Genomic DNA, 20,528 nt, shown 5'->3' with positions numbered 1-20,528 from the left:
TTCATGTCCCCACAAATATCTTCAGATATGAAATACCAAATAAGGACAGGACCAGATAAAAAGAAAATCTGTTTCTGACAGACATCTGATTTTCTGACATTGTCAAGAAATCATTAATCACTGGTGTTAGAATGTGATTATTGAACTACACAAAGTGACCTTTAACACAATTCATCAGTTCCTTATTTTGCCTCAAATTTTAAGACAGATTTTGAATCAGGAAATGGCAACAGCACAAATTCATCAATTTTCTTTTCTTTTTCTTTTTCTTTTTGTTAAATAAATGTAATATTCTTCTTTGGGAAAAATAAAACCTTTTCCTTAAGCTCCAAGGAAACTAGATTTAAAAATAATGATAAAATTCTGTCTCAAATTCACAAATAGATTAGGTATGTACCAACTGTTCTAAAAAACAACAGGCAGAACTTGGAGAGCTTTCAAATTGAGAGGTCTAACTTAGAGGACTCCCGCCTCAAGCCAAAACATGTCATTTAAAACTTCTGTGCATTTTAGGAAAATAATCAGAGGCACCAAATTAAACAACAAGAGAGGAAAGATTTTCTAAATATTGGTTCATTATTTACATAATTAAAAGTCTTAACTGGCAAGCATCCTTTCTTACCAATATTTGAAGGGGTATAAATTAATCTAAGGACAAAGTAAATCTTTAATAAACTTCTTTATCTTTTTAACTCTAAATGTTTGTCTAAACAATGCCTGCAATGAAAATATTTTTCAAAATTTCCTGATATTTCCATAACTTAATTATTTTTTTCCCTGAAGTAAATTCAATTCTTCCTTCTCTCAGTTAGTTTGACAAAGTTGTCCACCGACTCTTTCATTCTATCAACAATTATTTTTTTGAGCTCTTAATATATGCAAGGCCCTGGAAAAAGAAGGGTCAATTAACCAAGAGCCCAGCACTGAGAGAGACAGAAAATGGAAGCAATGGAAGAGTCCATGTGTCCCAAATGTTTGGGGAAGTGGTGAGTATGAGTATCTATTTTAGCTTGGATGGGCAATGAAGGCCCCTTTGAAGTGGGGAGGTTAGCACTAAGACAAACCCCCATAAAAAGCTCAAATCCTGAGAAGACTTGGAGGCTTAACATTCCATAAGAAGCTTTGGCTGAAGCTGAGTGAAGGAGGGAAGAGATGAGTGCAGTGGGAAAGGACAAGAGCTGGGTCATGACAGCTTTGAAGACCACATTAATATGTTCCGATCCTACCCTATATTCAGTAAGTAGCAACTGGGGAGCTTGAAACAATACCATGACATGATCTGATTTGCATTTTAAATGATCACTGTGACTGCTGGGAAAGATTGAACTTAGGTAGGCAAAGTGCAAATGGGAAGAATGGACTTTAAGAGCATAAAATCCTCAGCAAGAGAGTTTAACGAGAGTTCTTAGGGGGTTTTCTTTAGAACACAGACAATCTGACTTCCTTTTTGTATGTCCTTTAATAGAACATAATGGGATTTTCCCCCCTTGAAATCTCCTTTCGATCTTCAGATAAGAGTATCTTATTTTTCTTAGAAGTTTTCCTCCTGTGCTCCTTAAGGGTAGAAATTAAAGGTTTGGGGACAAAAGGCATTTTCATTTTCTTTGGTGTTTTTGAGTAACCAAACATTCAAACAAATGTTGGAGTTCTGAACAGACACCATGGCAAAGCCAGTGGTCCTTGGGTCACTCAACTAGAAGACTTCATCCTTTCTCCCAGAGGATCCATTCTTGGCTTTAATAAACTGCACAGTAATGCAAACCTCACTTGAGCTCTAGATGATAATTACACAGGGCAACAGGGGCCCAGTGTGGCTGAACTGCTCAGTTTTTCAGAGAATGCCAGAAATCCAATTTTTATTTGAAATCTTTCTATTTTAAGAATTGGCCAATAATTTGAAAGCTTTTTAGACAATTGGCAGGTCAAAGACAAAAGACCCATGGATGGGTCCAGTCCATAGACTGAGGCTTATAAACTCTGAAAATAATTCCTAAGGTCACTTCTTGCTTGAACATTTTACGATTTAGATCAGTTAGGGATGATATCTGTGTGCTCTTAAAATACAACTTCCCCCATACTTGTGATTTGTTTGATGTCGGAAATTCAACCACAGTGCCAGGAGTTGGAAGTAGGGTACAACTACAAAGAAGCAGCACAATGGCATTTTAGAAGTTGAGGCAACTATTCTATATCTTGAGCGCAATAATTGTATGATGATATACATTTCTCAAAACTCACTGAACTGTAAGCTGGAGAAATAAAGTTTATTGTGTGGAAATTATACTTGATAAAAAATTCAATCACTAAATATATTACTGTTCCAAAGAGAAAACGAGGTCTGTGCTTCAATGTGAATACAGAGGCACAGGAGAGAGCTGGAACAAACTTCAGTGATTTGGTTTAGAACAAAGCAGCCTGATGTCATATGAGGCAAGTGGGAAATGTGTGCCTTGAAAATATTCTAGCACTTCCAGACAATAATTTTTTATTGACAGAATAAGAAAAACAGAACTATAATGCTATATGAGAATATGAATACTGTGATTTCCTTAGTGCTTACCAAGTTTATAAAGTACCTTCACATAATCTTCTTATATAATTGTCACTATGAGCCTCCAGAATTTGCTGATTAGAGAATTATTGGACAAAATGTTGAATACCTTGATGAAAGCTGCAAAAGTATAAGTAGTTGTTCAAGATCTCAGCAACTTCTTTTGGAAAAGTATCAAGCACTCTAGATTATGAAATTCACACTGGCTATGCATTAGACACAACCATCTTTGATTATAACTACCTGTCTGCAGGTCTAAGAGACATTCAAGGGAAAGAGTCTTCCTTCTTCATTTTCATTTATAGTATGCAGCATAACGGTGTTAATAGATCTTTGTGGAACATCATTAATTTCTCTATGCTGGGAAATTATTTTGCAGAAGTGAGTTTTATTGCTCGTTGACAGAATTAAGTTAAAGGAAGACAATAACAGTAAGCTTAGGGTCTAGGATCACAGCTTTGGATACAATTCTTCCTGCAGAAATGGGAATACTCTAGATCAGATGACAATTAAGATCATTAAAATCCTTTAGATTTCCTAAGTATTTAGAGAAAGAGCTGAAAGATGCAGGAAATGGAACTAAAATCAGGAACTTACAAGCTACCAAAAGCCTTAACAAAGACACTGCTACACATTGGTGGTTTTCATGTCCACAGATCATTTAGCTATATTAAAAATTCCTCAGTGAGACTTAATTATTTCATTCTGTCAAATAAAACTATTTGTCAAGGTTGGGAAACAATGAAATTATTTAGCTTTCTTCTGCCTTTGAACTGCCTGGAATCAACATTAGTCAAACTATTTATATGGTTTTATTCACCAGATATTTTTCTTTCCCCTATTTTCTTACCCCATAGTCATGTCCAACTATTGTTTTTCTCATTCAATGAAAGCGTCTCTGACTAGATTAACAGTGCAGAGTGAAAAGGAAAGGTCGAGGTCCCTCCCTTTGGTCTTCAAGTTGTGAGAGCAGCACTGGGAATGTTTATGAATGCTACACATTAATCCACTGAAATGGTCCTTTAGTTTCTTTTCCAAACACAAGATTTCATCACATCTAATAATAAAACAACAAGTCATTTTCTGTATATTATAAACCATCAGCTTGTAATTATATAGCAAAAAATACTTCTATATAAATTCTCTGTGATGATGTAAGCTGGTACCGTAGCATAAGTGGATTTTTAAAAAACCCACTACATACCTAAGGGGATCTATTTACATTGGGCTAATCATGTCAAAATAGCATCTCTGTAGGGGTACAGTCAAAGCTTCTTTTATAAACCTTTACAGATAGATAAATAATCTAGGAGGCTTTTTACTGTTATAAAACTAAAACTGCCTTTCAATGCTTGCTGAAGTTTCTGAACATGCTATCCATCTAATGGGCAAAATGTAATCCTAAATTGGTGATTAAAAGACTCTGCATGGAAACAAGCTGTCAAATGGATGGAGAGAAATTAATCCTGACAACAGTAATGCCTACTTTCCTAAATGAAAGCCCTGTTCAAATTTCTACTCATCCAGTTTTCAAGACTTAAAACAAGGCACGTTCCAACCACCCATAGATGAGATGCCAACATTTGCATTTCAGTTGAACCTGATGAAATCAGCAAACTTCAGCTTTGGGCTTACTGAGCACTCTTGTGAGAAGATGTTCGTCCAATCTAAAAAACAAAGTGATTATGTGGCAACATGCAAGAAAGGAACAAAATGTGATGTGGTTGTAGCCGGCTCTGCCCTGCATGCACACTGCACCATTTGGAAAGCCCTGCAGTCCGTTTGTCAGGATATCTGAATGTCCTACAGCCAAGCCCAAGTACAACCTGCCAAGTGAGTAACTGGACAGAGGGCAAAGAATGGGAAGCTGGGAAGCAGAGTAGAGAAAATGAATTTCTTCATCTGGCAAATCCAAGCAATTCACAGGAATAATGATCTTCCCCTTTTCATATGTGTTTGCTTGTCTTGTTTTTAATTATGAAATCTGTACTTTGAGCAGAAGTAAAATTAGGGAAAGCTTATCTCCTGCTTGGTGCCTAAAACAAGACTGAAACTACAGGAACAGGCAGTTAAGAAAGCAGACTTTTGTGCCATACAAACTATGTTGGAATTCTAGCTCTGTCAACTGGAACTTCTATCATCTGATCAGCTTGCTTTAGCCCTATAAAATTCACATTCTTGAAATTTAAAAACAAAAGTGAGCTGTTAAGGCTGAAGGTATACTACAGATAGGGCTGTGGATATGGAGAGGTCAGCTTATGGTAGATCCTGCATAGAAAGGGATCTGGTGTTATTTAAGCTCAACTAGTTATCTTGGTATCTATGGAGAAGGTGCTAATGAAATTCACAGGGACACTAGGAGAAAGAGGGCAGCTAAAAAAATAAAAATTGTTACAAGTTCCTTATATAACTATGCTTAAAACTTTAATTAACCTACAGGTAAGCCCTGGATAGAATCATATTTATTAGAATAAAGCTAATATGAAACATTTACTTCTTGTTTGAGAATATAAAATATGACTTAGAAAAATTGTGAATGTTTGGGGGTTTACACTCCTGTAGAATTTGTCTTCCTGGCACAATACGTACTTTTTTCGCCGGTGCACAGAATAGTTCTATATTACAATTGACTTTGGGGTCATTTTACAAGGAAACACACACGAACAAGCTATGCTTGTATGTGACCTCAGGCATGAAAGAATGTACTCTTCTGGGCTGCCATGGATGAATGGGATGGGACAGGGAATGGGTATGAATCATGAGGGATTATGGAGAACATGTACCACTGATGTTTTAAAATTATGCTAAAAGAAAGGAATAAAACATACTACTTGAATAAAGGGTTGAAATCTCTTCCAAAACAACAACAAAACTAATGAAAGCCCCCCCTTTACTCAGATCCAGCATTTGAGCATAACCATATTCTGCCTTGCTGTCAGAACAATAACATCTACCTGTTTTAATAGAGGCAACCCAGGACATCTGCTTGGCCTCCCATTTACTGGTCTTGTCTTAGATATATTTTTATTATGATAAAATAGTACTCATGTCAAAATGCCTAAGTATCATAGTAATAAATATATAATAAATACTTATATCTAGACTGAACCTTGACATATATAAGATATCATCTCATGATTTATGTGTGTTTTTAAAAAAGTGTTGGCTGATATCCAGTCATAGGAATGCATAAGAAATTTATCACAGAGCTAGAAAGGAGGAAAGAAAGAGAAAATGGAAAGAAGAAAAAATACAATAAGGACAATGCAATCCAGAAAGGTAATTAAGTAAGTTTCTAATATTATTTCTTAAAAGAAGTCAATTTCTTCCTCACATCCTCCATCTCAATACTGAGAGCACTGTGCTCCTTTTTACTTGAGCAGGCCACGTTGCCCTTGGCACACTAGCTCCATGAGGACGCTGAATGTTGTTTACTTAGTGCCTAAAATGTCTGCACAAAGTGAGAAGTCAATAAGCTTTTGCTGAATGATTGCACACACAGATGAGTATTTCAGTCAAATAAGTACTAAACAAAGACTTCTCTTAAAATTTCTGCTCCTGTAGATGTGATCTGATGGAATTAATATGAAAAACAAATATTAGAAAAGGCATTAAAATTCTAGATAAAAGAGAAACTGTTAGGTACAAATTAATTGTACTCCATTAACACCATGGCAAAGAAAGAAAATTAAAAGAATAATGTTGTCAGAAATGGGTGGGGAAGCAGGTGGTGTTTGCCAGAGATCAATTTCAAATATGTTCAACAAAAATGTCTGAAGAATTTGGAAAAGCTGTACATAACACTCAGATGTGAATGTGGCTAGAGACTGCCCTTTTGTTTTTTTAGGCAGTGATTAGAATACTCCTTTAAAATCATCAATATGTCAAAGTAACCATGGCATGTTTTGTTTTAATCAATCATAGGATGCTTTACCAGAAAATTAAATTGGTAATACTGAAATTTCAAGTAGGCTCAGGAGAAAATTGCTCTTTTGTATTTTGAGGTGGGGGGATTTTATTTTAGAAACTCTTTTTTTCCCCCCCAAAAAAAGACAAAATATACTGGCACAAAAAAGCAGCATTCTTCTTTTGGTACTAGTATAAAGAAACCTGATTTTTTTGAAAGAGCTTACCAAAATGTAAGTCATCACAGTATAAACATACCACATATTGGCAACAGAATTGTTCAATGCATTTGTAAATTTTTAAAAAAAGTCTTAAAAAACAAAAGAAGAAATATTGTAAGCCACAATTTTCTTATGATTAAACTTTTCAAAACACTTCCAGTGAAAATGAGATATTCAAACTCATGAGCAGAGATGAATCATTCTGACAGGATTTCCTCTGCAGTCAGCCCTCTCCTGTCTACCTTCCTGCATTATTTACTGGCAGATATAACTTTAAAAACACCACATAAACCAACTATAGGGATATTTCTGCTAAATTTTTAAACTTTTACATCATAATTATGAGTCAAATAATCTTAAAACACAAGAAAATCCCATAATAATTATCACTAAAGTATAAGGCAGGTAAATTGTCTGGTAGGGTTACTAACATTTTCATTATATAGATATATATGACAAATTCTTCAAAATTTAATGTTAATCATTGGACCAACAATGCTTCTAGAACTACAGGTTTGCTTCTAATTCTTCTCAAGTTGATGAGTAACTCAAACACATCATTACAAATTTCAGACAGAAAGGCCAACTGTATTTAACCTGATATTGGCTTACATATAAATCTACTTATATTTTCTTTGTTCAAACATCAATTCTTGCTTACCTAAATACTCAAAATAAGAACCATAGAGAAGCTGAGAGACTAAAAGGAAAAAAAAAACATTTTGAATCGGTCATGTACACCTACATTTTCATGTGTACCTACATTTCATACTATGATAAGGATCTCATGAGTGATGGCCGTACATTCATGAGCCAACTATCTGGTTCCAGTTTGAATGGATTTAATAAAAATCCGATCATGATAATAGGGGAAATGAAGTGTATAAGATTCTGTGGTAATTTCTTACTAATGGGTATTCTAAATGGGTAGAATATATATCTATATAGAAACTTAGTTTTTGGCATTTACATTATGACCCTGACCCAGTGTGAAGTAAATGTCCTCATCATCCCTGGGAGGAAGGTGAACAGTTGCAATTCCCTTCTTGATGGTTCTATTGAGAATATTTCAAAATAGGACACAGGTCCAATATTTTCTTTAATAAGATCCTTCTCTGTTTTCTTAGACAATTGAGGGCAGGTAAAATATTTTCAAAATCTGGAGAATACCTGATGTGCACATGCCACTTGATTAAACATATGGAATACATACTTGGAGAAAAGCCAACTAGAGACCTGCGTGAGTAATCTAAACACCCAAGCTGAGAGGGGTTAACATATAAAGATCAGCTTTGTACTTTGAAGTTTTCTGGTCTTCATTTTGCCTAATTAAGACAAGATTTAATAATCAAACCACTGTACAAACAAGTACCTTAAAGTATAGGTTTGTTTCTAATTTTAGGAAGAATTCTTAACAGATTCCAAGGAATCAGCTCCACATGGGAAAAGTTTTCTGATAAGGCTTTCTTTTGTCATTGCTAAAATGCAAATGCCTGCTTTTTATCTTAGTTTTATCCTGTGACTGAGGTTAGCATCCGTCTGTCAAAATCTCCAGTGTGACACCAAGAGAGAAAGATACCATCTGAGCATGCCATCTGAGTCTGAAACAGTGGTAAATCTAAGTTAATTAATATATATGTATATATAATATATATTTTAATATTTTAATATTATGTTTATATAAAATATAGTCTTAAAGGTATTCAATGTAGACTATGATTTCAAAGGGAACAATTTACCTAATTTATCCATAGCAGAATACACAGGTCCACATAGTCAAAGAAAAAAGAATAATCTATATATACATACACAAACATACACAAACATACACACACATACACACACACACACACACACACACACACACACACACAATTCAGTACTAATTTTATAAGTAAATCTAATCCCAGGTCAAAGGATTTTAAGGCAAAGAGTTGAATTCCTAACACTCCCTCCCACATAAGTTTCTTGCAGTAGGCACTCAACAATTTTCAGGAATACCTAGTAATTTTACATTGTGCTGATAAACCACAAAACAAACAACAAACCTAACTATCATAATAGAGCAAATGTGTATTCAAATTGATGAACATTGTACCACTAAGCAGGGAAAGAAGCTGGCTCTCTGGAGGAGATTGATCTTATACAAAATTAATTGATAAATTTAGACAAATTCTATAGCAATAAAGCAAGCATTCACCTGCTGACAGCGGCTACAAAGCACAGTGAAAGAAGGTTGAGAGATAGTTGTCCTTGCCAGCCATCCCCATTCCCAACACTCTAATTCCATGTGTGCACACACCATCTTTGTTTGGGCTGGATGAATTTTATTTTCAGTACTGTGCTCTTTAGCCCATGTTCTCCCCATGGCTACCTTGTTAAGATGGAGGCCAATGAGAAGAGAAAACTTCAGCAATATTATCAATACATGATAAAAATCTCTTTTCCTATTATCATTAGAAGGATAATGAGACCTTTGCCCATGAGGGTTTACTTTGTTTTGCATTGCTTGTTTTTTATATCACAATACAATAAAGTATTTGCTAAGCCAGGCTGTAGTTATTTATCGGTAAACAGGATACCATTTTTCAACACAATCCCTCTATAACATACTTGTAGGTGATGTGCCACAGAGGAGAGGAAAAGATCATTTGTCAACAAATTCAGAAAAAATGCTTTATTGGCCTGACTGGTATCATTATACTATAATCACTGTTTCTTTGTGGTTGCTTCAGCAGGAGAGCTCCTAAGGGTGTGGTATGAAATAGACATCCACTGTCCATTTTCAGCCACAATAGGGCTGACAGAAAGAAATTATTACAAGCTTCTGAAAACTGTTTCAAATGCAGTTTGGAATGAAGTGGGGCATACTAAAATACAGTAGTAAACCACATGCATACAAGTTTCTAAGAGATAATGTTAGTGGCCAACCTTGCCTATCTTCCATCACCTGTGCAAACTTTTTGACTTGTCAACCCAGAGTTGTATGCAACTCTGCTTCAAGTCTTTTTTTGCAAAAGTGGGGACTTCATGCACATGTACCCATATGTGCTTATATATTAAAACAGGCACTCAATCATAAAATACCTTGCTAATCTATGATCTTAATTTTAATGTCCCACGAACATAACAATTGTGACAATATTGGTATTGTGATGAGATTTTTGAGCCCACATAGCTGGACTAAGATGGTAATTTCCTCTGCTATAACTCCGAAATTCTCCTCTTAGATACCCACATCAATAATAGAATCTCAATTTCCAAACCAGTGTTACAATATTTTGGCTTGATTTGGAGGCTTACTTTGTTCATGTGAATCTGCTGCTGGTATTGTTTCTGCTTCTCCAGGAATTGCTGGTGTTGCTGCTGAATGACCAGCTGAGCCAAAGTGCTCTGAGGCAAAGGTGCCGACTGGGTTCGATTCAAGGGTCTATGACGGGGTAATTTGTGGGTACCTCTAATGCCAGGTGAAATTCTCTCTTTCGTTGCCAAGGGAGACTGAGGATGTAAGGGAACTCCACCTGAAAAAAAAATTTTGTGTGTGTGAGTGCATGTGTGTTTATGCATGCATATAGACAGATGTTTTCACCCATAATTTTAGGAAAAGAAAAGAAGCCGTTTGCCAGGCAAGCCTCTGAATAAGGCTAGGCCAGGTGCTGGAACAGGAATGTGTCTGACCAGGTGACTCAAGTAGTCTAGTCTGGTATGTATCAAGATTAAGTGAGGGGAGTTCTCTCCCCACCCCCACCCCACAGATCGTGAGGAATAAATAAGGATCATAGCCTTTCCCGGGTACCAGGTGCCAGGGAGATCCTTGTATGGCACAGTAAATCTTTATTAGGGCCTTGAGACATTACACTGGATCGCTGATAAAATAAAAGTCCTGACATGACCTGTGAATGGTGCCATTATTAAATTACCAGTCACAAGAAGCTTTTGTTGCCGCATTTGTTCTTTCAATAATAAATGCTGTAGGAGAGCCTGGTGGCTGCTGTTGGGCTTCCCCTCTAAAGCCACGTGAGGATGGCTTGAAGATGCCGGGACGCTGCCCCCATAGTGCCCAGGCAGAGGAACACCTTGCCTGAGTGTCTGCGTCTCACACTTCTGCTTTTCTTTGAGTGAATTCGAAGCCTGTGTGAAGAAATAATAAAGATATTAATCCTCTTTCACCCACGTGGGTCACTAGGTCTCTACATCGGTAGATGAGTTTGTTATGTCATAAAAACAAAGCCCATAACCAATGGCTGAGTCAGGGGAGTGGGTAACACTGTGTCTTTAAACTAACTGAATTAACAAATGACAAACAAAAATAGGGTTGAAGCAATGTAAACATTTTAGTAATTGGGCATCTGTACTGAATCTTAAAATGTTTTTTTAAAATATTAAAAACAATGCAAGATACAAAATTTCAGATGGGAAGAACAGGTTCAAGAGGTCTATTGTACATAATGGTGATAATGGTTATATAAATAATAATGTACTTGAAAATTGTGCAGTATGGATGTTAAGTGTTCTGAACACAAGAAAGTGAAGTAATGTGTATCTTAAGTAGCTTGATTAAACAATACATATATACATAAAAACATGTAAATCATGAATATATGTAATTTTATGTGAACCGTAAGTTGATATATGTTTATGTCAAAAAACTAACAAAATAATACTAATTTCAGTCTTAATAAGTGGAGAGTTTATTTCTGAAAGATTTTAAAATCTGTTGCTTAAGGAAAAGCTATGATGAAAAGGTAACATTTATCCAAATAGTTAAGCTAAAGACTATATCACAGGAGTAAAGACAAAGCAGTCCATAAGTTTGAAGTTTTAAGCAAAAGCAACAATTCACTCTTTCTCTACATGCCCTCTAAACATTTTACAGAACTGTAAGTTTCCAACATTTAATTTTTTAAATGAAATTCTTAAAAAAACTCAATGAAAGGAAGTACAAAATATGCAGGCATTTGATTTAACATGTATTTTATATTAATTCATAACAGATTCCAAATCTCTAAATATTAAAAATGACACTTCATATACTTTTGTATAATAAAGTCAACTACAAGTGAAATCAGATATCAAACAAAAATGCTATTAAGAACTTGAAATGTATGATAACATAGTAATAAGGCAATAATAATTATATCATCAATAGCAATAATGAATTATCCTATTCAAAGAATTTAATGAATGGTGGTCATTTTGGTATTACAAAAGCAGAAGTCTAATACCTCAAAATTATGTGGCATGTTTCTTTTCAAAATTCATGCTTCATCTTTCAAAATTGCTGTGCACCAGGGAAGCAAAGCAATTTTCAGTGATGGAGAAATTGAAGGACAAAGAGGTAAATGGTTGTCTGAGTCACAGAGCTAGTCAATGCAATGTTTAATCTAGAAGTGATGTCTGGTCCTGGCCTCTTTTCCTTAAAATTTCCCACTATTCAGTGGGGAAATGGAATATTGGAGATCCCTTTGCCAGAGCAATGCTAAGCTTGAGAAATTAATTGTGATGGCCTTATCCACACCAAAATGGAAGAAAAAAAAATATGAAACTTTAATCCAAACCACATTGGTTTATTCATCCAATGGTACCAAATTGCATTACCATCGAAACATTAAATGGTCTGGTTTTAGTACTTGGTCCTTTGGGAAAAAATCTCCCCTGACCACATTAAAAGTGGTACATGTGTGAGTTATCAGGGAAGAGCAGCTTATACCACTCAAAGAGCAATGGCCGCAAAATGTCTCTGCATGTGTCAGACACAAGAAATTCTGGGGTTTGTTTACTTATCATTAGAAGAGATGGGGGAAATAGAACTAGAAGAAAAAATAAGTTTTAATAAGTAAAAATTTGAAAATATCCTTGAATATTTACTTCATTCTAATTCCTTTTTTCTTTTCACTAGACCCAATTATTTACATATGCTTCACATGGAATTTCAAGGGGATAGGTGAAGTCAGAATTTTCAACCCTTGTCTTTCATTCCCGGAAATAAAACAACAGCCAAAATTTGCTTTCTCCTCATTGGTATAAGATGCTGTTATCATGGGAGATAACATATTCTATTAAAAATCCAGATATAACAAAATGCCAGACATAATAAAATGTCTCAGGTTGATTTTATAATACACATTGAAGATGTGAATCTGACATGCGGGACTAAATAGACTTGCTGCTAAAGATTGGCAAAATTGGTGACAAGGGTTGCAACAAATTTCTCTTCAAAGCTAATATATCACAGGACATCTGTGTAGGTACGATTTAATTTACTGAGCTTTCAGAGATTAATTATTCTAGGGAAAGCCTACAAATCTTTGAGAAAAACTAAAATTTATATTTTTTAGGGAATGCACATAAAATAATTATTGCTATCTTCTGCTAGTAGGACAATTACCTCCAGAAGATCCTATTTCAGTTGTCAGAACTTTTAAACTAACTAATTCACTTTGGATCTCCTGGGAATAGTTTAATGTTTTTCTTAGAGAGTTTTTCCAGATATGTATTCTTCAGGACCACAGAGTCAGTAACTTAAATTCCCAAAATAAAGTCATTCACAAAATAAATTCCATAAACATATGCTGCTGTGTTTGGAAGCTGTAGCTCTCAGCATTGGCTGGGGTGTATTCCAGGCCTGGCACTCACTGGCTCTATGATCTCGAGCTTTTAAACTCTCCCCGTCTTAGCTACTTCTTCTGTAAAAATGTGGACTATAGTGTTTCATGGGATGGTCATCTGGAGCTACTGAAATAATATATCTGTAGAGAGTTTTTTTAAAAAAGCTGTAAACCATTATACAAATGTTAGCTATTTTACTATATGATTATGCAAGTCAATATAATTCTGTGATTTCAAACCGATCACCTTCAAACAATGCAGCAAACAAAAAAATAGCAAAGACCAGGTTCACCCCAACAAATCGTTCTCATGTCTAACTATACAAGAAATTAAAGGGAGTTCCCATATGAACATATGACTTCGGCTGTTTTAGGCAAGACTGAGTAATGACTTACGTTGAGCTGGGACGGCCCTGCTGGAAGTCCCAAGGTGATATTGGGCAAAGAAGGAGAGGTATAAAGACTTAGCAGGTTCATGGAATCATCATGAATTAGAATGCGTTGCTGTGAAACCAGCTGCTGTTAGAAAATAAGAAAAGTCTCACAATATCATGAATTTTATAGTAAAATAGACACATTTCATAAGAGGTTTTGCATTATCATAATTCAGAAAAATATTTAAGTTCTTAGTTTATGATTTCTGTATCCAACAGTTATAATGGAAAAATTCTTCATCCTAGACAGAAAATCTTACAAAAGGAATTATATGTTAATTTTGCAAAATTCATTTATAAAATCTGATTTTATGGAAAATAATAAACATGTTTGCCATCTCCTAGTAAAGAACAACAATCAACCTGGGTAATTTTGATGCGTTTATATATGCAATTTTTTTGTATTAGTGAGTGAAAATATATGTATACAACACTGTCATAGTCATTATCTTCATTGGAGTTAATGTCATTTTACTATTAGATGCACACAGGAAAATCTATGCCTTCATATAGGGCTTCTGTAATAATCACATCTTTTTGATATAAAAATCTATAAATAGAAAACTCTGTGTGGTGATTTTATTAGCTCATTCATAGAAAAAGAAGTAAATGTTAAAATGCTAGGTGTTCCCCATATCACAGTAGCCTTTGTTTACACTGAAACACACTGAACATTTTGGCATCACAGTGCTTTTTACAACAAATACCTTTTTTTTTTTATCCAATACTAGTCATGTTTTCCCACATGTGGCCTAATATGGCTGCTTGAATTACATTTTCTGTTTAACTCTTGCTTCCCTCCCAGAACTTTTATACAATAAGAGTTACAAAGGTCTTATTAGACTAAGGAACTCTGGCCTGATATGGTCCCCAAGGGAACAACATCCCTGAAAAAGAATACTCCATGTAACGGTATGACACAGTGACTGCTTTCTTCCCAAACAAAAAGCATATGGGACTCCAATAATAGACCACCTCCAAGAGGGATACTGCACACACGGGCTTTGACTAAAGTAAATATAATAACTTGTCAAGCATGTTTGGGGGAGCTGTAGATTTTCCTCTGGACAAACCTGGGATATCAATTAACTGGGGAAAAATATCACATGCTAATACAATGCAAGCTCAGAATGTCACTGAAGAGTGATGCGCCACCAAAACACAGGATGTTATTCCAAAACATTGTCTCAATCATATGTCTGTTTGGAGATGAGTCCGAGCCTTAACATAATAAGAGCAGGAGGCTAAATGGAGTTTTCTCATTGCAACGTGAAACTCCAAGCTAACTCAAATTTTGTTTCTTCTTAAAAGAACATGTCAGATTTTGCATGAAAAACAAGACGTATATTGAGATTATTAACATTATATTGACTTTATTATATCACAAAATTAAAATTGTCTAAAATGCCAAAGCGTGAAGATTGTCGGAAAATAATTTGAAATTATACTGTGTGAGACAGCAATTTTATTTTAGTGACTATCAGCAATTCTTCCAAATTTGCTCTAAACAAAAAGACAAGGTATGATTTTGCTTATACAAAAGAGATTTTAACATAAAATTTACTATAAATATGTACCTGAACAAGAATAAAAAGAATGCTTAAGGAAGCAAAAATATTTTAACAAGCTTACTGGCAGTAAATGGTAATTTAAAATAAAATGATAGTTCATTCACTGATCCGTAGTCACAGAAGAGAAAATAAATGTGAAAAAAAGCACTTTAATGTATAACTTTCATTCATGTTTGTTAAAAGGTTCACAACACTGAGATGTGAGAGAGACTGTGGGAAGGACACGGAGGAAAAAGAAGAACAACAACAGTAACCCACAGCCCTCTCAAAGAGGTTATCTTTGATTCCTAGAGAGAATTCCTGTGATATTCTGTGATGTCTTTCATCACAGAAAGCAGACATACTGAAATGAGAAAGAGATTTCTTCTCAGACACAATGATAGCAAAGCATGCTGAATGCTCATACTGCTTTGACTCAAGTGAAGGGATTTGGGGATATTCCCTCTGGGATTGCAGATTCCTGCAGTTTCATATACAAATGGAGTGTTTCCTTCTATTGATGGTGCACTTAATTTCAGCACCCACCACGTGCTAAGTCTTATACCAAGGGTATTCAGGAGATGAACCTATTCTTCAGATGTACTCTCAAGTTACCATTGTGCTCATGTTGTAGATGAGGACTTGAAGAAGTGGGGGAGGCAAGGGTGCTTCCCTGTGGGATACACAATGAAACTGAGATACTGCTAAAGAAAGTGCAGACTACTTTGCAGCTACTGTTGAAGGACAGGGGAACCATTTTAAAAAATAATAATGCTGAATGCTTAAGAAGAGGAAAGAGAGCAAATGTGGGTCCTATGACTTATGGAAGGGTGTATGGAGTGCAACTGACAGCCACCTGAACTGAGAAAAAAGCCCCCATGGCTTCATGGCTTTTCAGATGTGAGGATATTCAAGTCACGAAGAAAATGCACAAGGATGCAAGAAAAGTTCTGTGTTCCCCAGGTTTGTGGGTAGAGTTGGTTCTTCCCATAGAGACTGATAGGTAGGATACTGTATCCTACACATTTCAGGGACTTGGATATTGCTTAGTTTCTCTCCTTTGCTAACAGATAAGAAAACAGGCATAGAGGTTATAGAGATTTTCAATGTCTGGAATTCACTTAATAAATAAATGAACAACCATTTTCCTCAAATTGACTTTTTTAAATACAGCTATCCTCAGCTAGGTTTTCTTGTAGAAGCCATCTATCTGTTCCAGGTTAATGACTCTTAATAAAACCTAGAACCGTATTCTACACTGCTACTTGAGTGCAGGCAGATTGTAGGGGAGCTGTTCCACTGAGACAATGAAGGATCCTGACCAGGATTCCTGCAAGATGGGAAGGCCACCCCACCTTAGCACGGAGGTAAGTTAACAAGGATTTTCAGGCAAAGCCAAGATTTTTGCAGGAAACAGTTTTGGAAACTGATTCAGCCCTTAATTAGTACTATGTTGCTAAAATGCCAACATTTCACAGCTTAGAATATGGAAAAGATGGTTTCGATGTGAACATTTTTCAGAATTAGAACTTTTAATTGTAATTTAATAAGATAGAAATATTAAACACATGTTTACCTATCACATAAGCCTCATAAAGTAGTTAATGAGTAACTCCTCTATGTTACATTGTTAGTGCTGGGTGCTTGGCATACAGAGATGTCCTCGGCCTCATAGACCCACATGTTAGTCAGGTTGACAACAAAGCAGAGGACTAACCCAAATGACCCATGATAACCACTATAGCTGCATGCAGTAGAGATAAAATTTTTGATGGCACAGAGGAGGGTGTCATTTAATACCAGGTGTTGATAGGTAACTAGCCTTTCACCAGCTGGAGCAGAATGTTGAGAAGGATATGTATGAACTGATCCTGGTGCTTGGGTGGTGGTGGTGGGGGGGGTCTGCCTACATTTCAGTAAGAGTCTTCAAAATTTTTATTCAGTCACTTTTCTCACTATCATGTCAATTGGAAGAATATCTTAAAGATAATATTTACGGTTCAGGTGAATTAAATACATGTAGACTGAGAGACTGAAAATAGCTCAAAAAAACTATTTTATTTACTGAAATTAAGAAGCAATTAGTTTCAGTTAAAAGACTCCACATCTTTTTCTAAATGAACACTGAAAAAAATTAGAAAAATGGGCAATATCAAACATGGGGATAGAGAAAAGCAAAATACCCTACACAGTGCTAGTGGAACTGTAGACCAGCCCGGCATTTCTGGTGAACAATTCTGCACTACTAACCAAAATAAACATACTATGCACCATGACCCAGTGACTCCTCTTCTGGGAATCATAACTACAGGAAATTCTCTCTTTAAGCTCTCAGGGTATCCATGGGTATATCCTGAAGCATTGTTTTTTTGGTGATGGGTGGGCATTGGAGGCTGCCAGCACAGCTACCTGAGGAACAGGAAGATAAAATGGAGCAGCATTGACCAGATCTTTATGGTGACTAAAAGTATCCATGCAGATATGACTGGGTCTATAACACATGCTTAGTGATAAAAGAAAGGAAATGAGGTACATAATGCTGTGCCATTTAGATCTAGTAAAATGCATGGATATAAAGCAAAAAATACATACTATGCTAGGATCCATGTGAACAAAAATGCAGAAGAATGCCTGCATGTGGCACAAGGAAAATGGAAATGGGGAAAAAAGATTAAAAAGAAGGAGGGAGGAAAAGAGAAGCAGTTGAGGAAGCTAAATAAACACCTTTCTTACTCTTAAGGGCAAAAGAAGTCAACCAATGACCCTTGATGGAATACTAGTTACATAAATAATCACCTATTTTTTTAAAGAAGTTCATAGGAAAAGTGAATGTAGAATTTTCTGGGTTTTTTTCTTTGTCCAAACTTATCTACAATACTCTTGAAAAAATCAGAAAAAGAAAAGAAAAAGAGTTTTGGTGAGAAGTTTGGACTAGTAAAGTTGGTCTATGTGTCTTACACTTGAACTCTAACACTCACCAGCTGGGAGTCTGTCTAGTCAGCCACCTATCTTCCCTGGATGTCAGATTCTTCAGCCTAAGACTGAAGAACCTCTGACTAGCTCTATCAGGCACCAGCTGAATCTATCAGAATGGCACAGAGTACGACATGCTTATAAATGTCAATCAACTTTGACTTTAAAGGTGTCAAATTCCTGAATCTTGCCCATACTTAGATAAAAATTCTGTAATCATCTAATGTTTGTCTATGGATTGAGTATTGTTTTTCAAGGTTGTATTTATTCCTACTCTTTTTATACAACTGATAGAAAATTAAAAGTTTCCTTAATGAAAGATAAAATTATTTGGGTAGTAAAAATCTCTAAGTTTTCATGTTTACTGTACTCTGAAGAATGCATTACTATTATAGAATGTATGTGAGATTTAAAAAAAGAAAAAATCATTTGATAGGATTTGCTTTGCAGTTCAAAGTTGTTTTAAGCTTTGCATTTATGTTTTGTTAAAAATCTAGCTTTACAATATTGGCTCATGTTATTCCTAGTAAATGATTATTTTGTCATAGCAACCTCTTTTCCAAGGGGGTGTTTTATTTGCTGCCATCTAAAACCATAGCTCTACACCCACTCAGATGGAAGCATAACATTTACAGCAAATGTCACAACGGCTATTATGAAACAATAGGTAGTTGAGTCATGTGAGACTGGGGCAAAACAAGTGATAGTTCAGATGATTTTAGAACATTTAACCTTATTATTAGAATCCTTTAAAAAATCATTTGTATCTACTGCAAAAAAAAAAAATTTAAAAAATAGCAGAGCAGAGACAGCCACTAATGTTCAACTAGAAATAAACCAGCAGCTTGGCTACTGTTAAAATAGCTATCAAATAAATTTACCAAATCTAAAGTAATGATGCTGGAAACACGTTTGAAACCACAGGCCCACAATAATAACAATAAAGTAACTAGATAGATAAAGACATCTCTGACAGAAGTTAGAAACAGAAACCTCTGAGTAGCTCCACAACCAAGTTTACAAATGAGTAAAACAAGAGCTCCAAAATCTTAGTTCTGGGACTGACATATGTAAGAAATAGAAGAAATGGAACAGAAGCGGTCAGAGCAGATGGAGACTCATTCTCACTTGAGGGCTGCTGGCTTGAAGACAAACAAGCTAATGAATTTTCCCTACTGAGAGTCAGCACTGATAATAACAAAAATGAACTTGTTCCTAACTTCACAATTTACCACCTGCCTTCTGAACACAAATTCCTTGCAACCAAGTTGTTGGTGCAGGCATTACTACTAGATCAGGAATCTAAGGGTTGGTGAAGTTTGGAGACTTGATCAATGATCATGAGTGGTTGGTTTTGTAGCCAGGTTCATACCCAGCCTCTGAATGCTCCCCTGGTGCTCTATTACACTGTGCTGTTTCCCAAATCTGGACTCTGGATACATTCTTCTTTGATTTCTATCTTCCCTTTATCTAAATTATGAGATGGAAAACTTTGTTTTCAACTGGGGCTCAAGAACTTTAGATGTAGCCTTACATTTATATTTCCTACTCAGCAAAAGGGGGTAGAATCCCAATCATTTACAAGGGCTCTGAAAGAATTAGGTGGCATGCTTTTCTATTTATGGTCATAGAAGAGAAAATTCATTCAAATATATACTATTATACTATCATAAAATAAAAACTTGCCTTTGCTATTTAGCAAAGATAGCAGAAAAAAGTCTGTTTTGTAAATGATGAAGTATGCAACTAAGTTCTTGAGCATAAAATGATGTAAATAATTTGTACCACAAAAATATTTCTGTTGCTATGAAATCCTTATCCTATTAATCTTAGAAGACAGCTATAAAAACCATACCCAATTCTAAATGATAGTTAATCAAGTATAGCTAAAAATATTTTTTTCTCTAGTTTAGGTGGAAGCATTTAGTGTTACAAAGCTAGGATATTAATTCGCTGGCAGTCTGGGTCTGAATTCTGCTGCCTCCTCATCTGTCCAGAATGAATTACCCTACAGATCTCTGTAAATGTAATGCAGCAGAAAACCACATGTTAGCCATCAGGGTTGCATTTTTTGTTCTGGGCCACAGAGAGGCTACCCATCAGTGCATAAAGGTCTGCCCACCTGGCCTTTTGGATCATAGTTCAGGCACACAATTAATTCATTATGAGGTAAGTCACTGCTTGCTTTTGAACTAGTCTTTCCAGCTTTGGAGGTGAATGTCCTGTCACTGACCTGAAGAAATACCTCTACCCTTTTAAACTCCATTAAATCACATTTCCTTCTG

General features: G+C 35.6%; 1 protein-coding gene across 26 annotated transcripts in view; it reads right to left on the bottom strand.

Moving 5' to 3' along the window:
* The window catches only part of HDAC9 (histone deacetylase 9), a 926,898-nt gene that overhangs the window by 349,871 nt on the left and 556,499 nt on the right, over positions 1-20,528 (bottom strand). For 25 of the 26 annotated variants that reach the window (XM_079152285.1, XM_079152284.1, XM_079152283.1 and 22 more), the window contains 3 exons: positions 13,683-13,805; positions 10,599-10,809; positions 9,982-10,199 (listed from right to left, as the gene is read on the bottom strand). In XM_079152285.1, coding sequence (XP_079008411.1) covers positions 9,982-10,199; positions 10,599-10,809; positions 13,683-13,805 — 552 coding nt within the window. The remainder of the gene's footprint in view (positions 1-9,981; positions 10,200-10,598; positions 10,810-13,682; positions 13,806-20,528) is intronic. The other variant, XM_079152281.1, reaches the window with a different exon arrangement.

Source organism: Sciurus vulgaris (genome assembly GCF_902686455.1).
Source record: "Sciurus vulgaris genome assembly, chromosome: 8".
Taxonomy (NCBI): domain Eukaryota; kingdom Metazoa; phylum Chordata; class Mammalia; order Rodentia; family Sciuridae; genus Sciurus; species Sciurus vulgaris.
The sequence above is the reverse complement of the archived record's forward strand: the minus strand, read 5'-3'. Positions and strand labels throughout refer to the sequence as shown.